Source organism: Fringilla coelebs (genome assembly GCF_963513975.1).
Source record: "Fringilla coelebs genome assembly, chromosome: 12".
In the NCBI taxonomy this organism is placed as follows: Eukaryota; Metazoa; Chordata; class Aves; order Passeriformes; family Fringillidae; genus Fringilla; species Fringilla coelebs.
The window spans coordinates 4000395-4006563 of record NC_140038.1 but is presented as its reverse complement, the minus strand read 5'-3'; the positions used below and the strand labels follow the sequence as shown (position 1 = coordinate 4006563).

Here is a 6169-nt window from a genome sequence, read left to right as displayed (position 1 = left end):
CCGCTCTTCAGCGCTATCCGCTGCTCCATCTCCTCACCCTCTCCCAAAAAAGGAGAGGCCACTGCTCCGGTGACCAAATCCTGTGCCAAGGCAGCGACTTTTTCTGACAAGAAGAGCTGTTTGTGTTCTAAAAAAAGCCAAGTTACCATGAAAGTCCAGTCAGGCTGCAAGAGCCACATTCCAGGCACGCTTTGCTGCCTAACAGCTCTTAAAATGGTCTGAGCAGCACAGGGGCCGTGATGGGACTTAAAGAGAATTCAGAAAACAAAATTCAGGCTAAGCATTAACTTCAAGCCAGGCCAGAATCCCAAAACCTTTCACCCAGTAGTTCTTCGTGGCAAAGAGGATAGATAACCCAACCCTGAAAGAAAGCAAGCAAAATCAGCTTTTTTTTTTTTTTAGTGTTTAAACCTGGGAAGTTTATTTCTTTTCCTACAAAGGTGACAAACCAAACCAGGAGGTGACAAACCTAACTTTAGTGTCATCCTATCCGCATTACACAGGCAAAGTGAACAACCCTCTGCCTAAGGAAGAAGAGCAGGAACCTAACAAGCCATTAAAACACACAAAGACTAATTAACTAATTAGTACCTGGACGAGGGGATGGGAGCAACAACACGCTCTGGCGGTGCTGCCAGCAGGGTGGGCTCAGGGGGTGCTGCCAGCAGGGTGGGCTCAGGGGGTGCTGCCAGCAGGGTGGGCTCAGGGGGTGCTGCCAGCAGGGTGGGCTCAGGGGGTGCTGCCAGCAGCCCCTCTAGAAGCATTTCCTGTGCACGATGGAGGGCCCGGACTCGTCGTACTCCTGCTTGCTGATCCACATCTGCTGGAAGGTGGAGAGCGAGGCCAGGATGGAGCCCCCGATCCACACGGAGTACTTGCGCTCAGGGGGGGCGATGATCTGCACCAGGAGAGAGAGACAGAGGGGTCAGAGCTGTTCCAGCCCCCCTGTGCCCACCCTGCCCTCCCTGGCACTCTGAAAAATCCCTTGAAGCTTCAGCCTCTCTCCCTGTCTTGCTCCTTTGGAATGCAATTTTGAAGATTGTTTAGCCAGCATGTGAATTGTTTTGATTTAGTGACCAAGCTGTGACTCCTCAGAGCCTTGACACGAGTTTTTATTATTCATTCTCATGAAGCCTTCTGATGTGTTTTTTCTTTTCCTTCAGTATAGTGTGGTGGAGTTTGTGGGTCTCCAAGACAAGGGAAGGGATGAGAATCTTGCCTCCATGTTTCAGAAGGCTGATTTATTATTTTATGATATATATTAGTGTCACAGATGTATTTTCTGAAAATTCCTTTCCCTAGGATTCTTCCTCCTGAGAAGCTGAGAGGCCTCAGAAACAAAATGGAAACAATAATTATCTGATGGTTGGTTTCATGTGGTTGTTTTTAATTAATGGCCAATCCCAGTCTAGCTGTCTCAGACTCATCAGTCACAACATTTTATTATTATTCCTTTACTTTTCCTTGCTAGCTTTGTGATGAAATCCTTTCTTCTATTCTTTTACATTAATTAATAAATCAGCCTTCTGAGAACATGGAGTGATTCCCCATCTTTTCCTTTAGTATAGTTTTAGTATAGCATTCTTTTAATATAAGATAATAATAAATCAGCATTCTGAGGACACAGAGTGATTCCTCATCTTTTCCTTTATTATAGTTTTAGTGTAGCATTCTTTTAATATAATATAATTAGATATAAATAAATCAGCATTCTGAGAATGTGGAGTCAGATTCCTCATCTTTTTCTTTAGTATAATTTTAGTGTAGAATTATTTTAATATAATCTAATAAAATAATAAATCAGCCCTCTGAGAACACAGAATGATTCCTCATATTTTCCTGTAGTATAGTTTTAGTATAGCATTCTTATAATATAATATATAATAATATAATATATATCATATAATCAGCCCTCTGAGAACATGGAGTGATTCCTCATATTTTCTTTTAGTATAGTTTTAGTATAGCATTCTTTTAATATAATATATAATAATATATATAATATAATCAGCCCTCTGAGAACATGGAGTGATTCCCCATCTTTTCCTTTAGTATAGTTAGTGTAGCATTCTTTTAATATAATATCATAAAGTAATAAATCAGCCTTCTGAGAATGTGGAGTCAGATTCCTCATCTTTTTCTTTAGCATAGTTTTCTTTTAATATAATATCATAAAAGAATAAATCAGCCTCCTGAGAACATGGAGTGATTCCCCATCTTTTCCTTTAGTATAGTTTTAGTATAGCATTCTTATAATATAATATATATAATATAATCAGCCCTCTGAGAACATGGAGTGATTCCTCATATTTTCTTTTAGTATAGTTTTAGTATAGCATTCTTATAATATAATATATAATAATATATATAATATAATCAGCCCTTTGAGAACATGGAGTTAGATTCCTCATCTTTTTCTTTAGTATAATTTTAGTGTAGAATTCTTTTAATATAATCTAATAAAATAATAAATCAGCATTCTGAGAACATGGAGTGATTTCCCCATCTTTTCCTTTAGTATAGTTTTAGTATAGCATCCTTATAATATATAATAATATAATATATATAATATAATCAGCCCTCTGAGAACATGGAGTGATTCCTCATATTTTCTTTTAGTATAGTTTTAGTGTAGCATTCTTTTAATATAATATCATAAAATAATAAATCAGCCTTCTGAGAACATGGAGTGATTCCCCATCTTTTCCTTTAGTATAGTTTTAGTGTAGCATTCTTTTAAGATAATAAAATAATAAATCACCCTTCTGAGAACATGGAGCATTTACTCATATTTTCCTTTAGTATAGTTTTAGTATAGCATTCTTATAATATCATATAATAATAAATCAGCCCTCTGAGAACATGGAGTGATTCCCCATCTTTTCCTTTAGTATAGTCTTAGTGTAGCATCCTTTTAAGATAATAAAATAATAAATCACCCTTCTGAGAACATGGAGCATTTACTCATATTTTCCTTTAGTATAGTTTTAGTATAGCATTCTTATAATATCATATAATAATATATAATAATATATATAATATAATCAGCCCTTTGAGAACATGGAGTGATTCCCCATCTTTTCCTTCAGTATAGTTTTAGTGTAGAATTCTTTTAATATAATCTAATAAAATAATAAACCAGCATTCTGAGAACATGGAGCGATTCCTCATATTTTCTTTTAGTATAGTTTTAGTGTAGCATTCTTATAATATATAATAATATAATATATATCATATAATCAGCCCTCTGAGAACATGGAGTGATTCCCCATCTTTTCCTTTAGTATAGTTTTAGTGTAGCATTCTTTCAATACAATATAATAATAAATCAGCCTTCTGAGAATGTGGAGTCAGATTCCTCATCTTTTTCTTTAGCATAGTTTTCTTTTAATATAATCTAATAAAATAATAAATCAGCCTTCTGAGGACATGGAGTGATTCCCCATCTTTTCCTTTAGTATAGTCTTAGTGTAGCATTCTTTTAAGATAATAAAATAATAAATCACCCTTCTGAGAACATGGAGCATTTACTCATATTTTCCTTTAGTATAGTTTTAGTATAGCATTCTTATAATATCATATAATAATAAATCAGCCCTCTGAGAACATGGAGTGATTCCCCATCTTTTCCTTTAGTATAGTCTTAGTGTAGCATTCTTTTAAGATAATAAAATAATAAATCACCCTTCTGAGAACATGGAGCATTTACTCATATTTTCCTTTAGTATAGTTTTAGTATAGCATTCTTATAATATAATATATAATAATATATAATAATATATATAATATAATCAGCCCTTTGAGAACATGGAGTGATTCCCCATCTTTTCCTTTAGCATAGTTTTAGTGTAGCATTCTTTTAATATAATAAAATAATAAATTAGCCTTCTGAGAACACGCAGCCAGACTCTCATGTCCCACCTCATCCCGGTGACCCTGACCACCCCCACGGAGCCCTGCCCACCTTGATCTTCATGGTGCTGGGAGCCAGGGCGGTGATCTCCTTCTGCATGCGGTCGGCGATGCCGGGGTACATGGTGGTGCCCCCGGAGAGCACGGTGTTGGCGTACAGATCCTTCCTGATGTCCACGTCGCACTTCATGATGGAGTTGAAGGTGGTCTCGTGGATGCCGCACGACTCCATGCCCAGGAAGGAGGGCTGGAAGATGGACTCGGGGCAGCGGAAGCGCTCGTTGCCGATGGTGATGACCTGCCCGTCGGGCAGCTCGTAGCTCTTCTCCAGCGAGGAGGAGGAGGCGGCCGTGGCCATCTCCTGCTCGAAGTCCAGCGCCACGTAGCACAGCTTCTCCTTGATGTCGCGCACGATCTCGCGCTCGGCCGTGGTGGTGAAGCTGTAGCCCCTCTCGGTGAGGATCTTCATGAGGTAGTCGGTGAGGTCGCGGCCCGCCAGGTCCAGGCGCAGGATGGCGTGGGGCAGGGCGTAGCCCTCGTAGATGGGCACCGTGTGGGTGACGCCGTCGCCGGAATCCATCACGATGCCCGTGGTGCGGCCCGAGGCGTAGAGGGACAGCACGGCCTGGATGGCCACGTACATGGCCGGGGTGTTGAAGGTCTCGAACATGATCTGCGTCATCTTCTCCCTGTTGGCTTTAGGGTTGAGGGGCGCCTCGGTCAGCAGCACCGGGTGCTCCTCGGGCGCCACGCGCAGCTCGTTGTAGAAGGTGTGGTGCCAGATCTTCTCCATGTCGTCCCAGTTGGTGACGATGCCGTGCTCGATGGGGTACTTGAGGGTGAGGATGCCCCTCTTGCTCTGCGCCTCGTCGCCCACGTAGCTGTCCTTCTGGCCCATGCCCACCATGACGCCCTGGTGCCGCGGCCGCCCCACGATGGAGGGGAAGACGGCGCGGGGCGCGTCGTCCCCCGCGAAGCCCGCCTTGCACATCCCCGAGCCGTTGTCCACCACCAGGGCAGCGATCTCCTCGTCCGCCATCCCGCCCGGCCTGAGGGCAGAGAGACAGCATGGTGGCACTTCCCTGCAGGAATTTAGCCCTGAGGGGTCTGCGGGGTGAGGCAGGGAGGTAAAAGATCTCTGGTCCCCGAGAGGACGAGCACAGGGGCTGTGGAAGGTGTCCCCCGTCCATGGCAGGGGGTGGGAATGAAAACATCCTTGAGGTTCTTCCAAGGCAAAACGTTCTGGGATTCCCACTCCTTTCCCAAGGATCTGAGGGGAACCCCCTCCCCACCAGCACAGACATGAGGAAATTAAGGTCCCCAGCACTGAGCACCATCCCCCTTCCCTGCCAGAGCCCAAACACACCCGGGGGAAGCCCTAATCCCACCCCAAGGACCACAGCAGGGGATCCCGACCTTCCCTCAGGGCCCAGACAGACACGGGGGAATCCCAAGTCCCTCACTCAGAGCCTGGACAGACGTGAGGGGAAGCCCCAGCTCTGCCTGACGGCCCAAACAGGTATGAGGGGGAGCCCTAACCCTGTCCTAGGAGGCCAAATAAACACTGAGGGAGCCCTAACCCTAAGAGGCCAAATAGACATTGGGGAACCCCTAAACCTGCCCTGAAAGGCCAAACAGACATTGGGAGACTCCTAACCCTGTCCTAAGGGCCTAAATAGACACTGAGGAACCCCGAACTCTCCCAATGGACACGGATGGGACCCCAAGCACCGTCTGAGGGCCTAAACAGACATGAAGGGACCCTAAGTCCTTCCCCGAGAGGCACACCCCTAAAATCCCCCCCGAAAACCCAAACACACACGGAGAAGCCTCTAAATCCCCCTGAGAGATCCTGAACCCTACGCTGAAGGCTCAAAGGGCCACAGGGAACCCCTCTAAACCCACCTTCACAGCTCGAACAGACATAATGAGACTTAACCCTCCCACCGAGGGACCCCTAAGCCGCGCCTCAAGGTCCAAACAGACACGGGGGAGACCCCGGAACGCCATCCCCGCCGTCCCGCCCGGCTCCGGGCGCTCGCAGCGCCCCGCTCACCCTCACGCGCTCCCTCAGCCCCCGGCGGCGCCTCCTCCGCGACTGCCGGGCCCGCGCGCCGCGCGCGCTTTTTATACCACCCGGAACCGGAAGCGGGCCGGCATTGCGTTCTCTGATTGGCTGTGACTTTCCCTCCCTCCCCTCCTCCCCGCGGGCCGTTCCCGGAAGCGGTGAGGGAACTTCCGGTGCTTCCGGCCGGGC

The 6169-nt window shown here is 45.5% G+C and overlaps 1 protein-coding gene across 1 annotated transcript; it reads right to left on the bottom strand.

The window, feature by feature from the left end:
* Window positions 1–495: 495 nt before the first annotated feature.
* LOC311158228 (actin, cytoplasmic type 5) lies at window positions 496–6053 on the bottom strand. The gene is made up of 3 exons (XM_084213495.1): window positions 5969–6053; window positions 3965–4961; window positions 496–898 (listed from the first exon to the last, which is right to left on the bottom strand). The coding sequence occupies exons 2-3, from the start codon at window positions 4949–4951 to the stop codon at window positions 755–757; spliced, it is 1131 nt and encodes a 376-aa protein (XP_084069621.1). The 5' UTR covers window positions 4952–4961; window positions 5969–6053; the 3' UTR covers window positions 496–754.
* Between the last annotated feature and the right edge of the window lie 116 nt (window positions 6054–6169).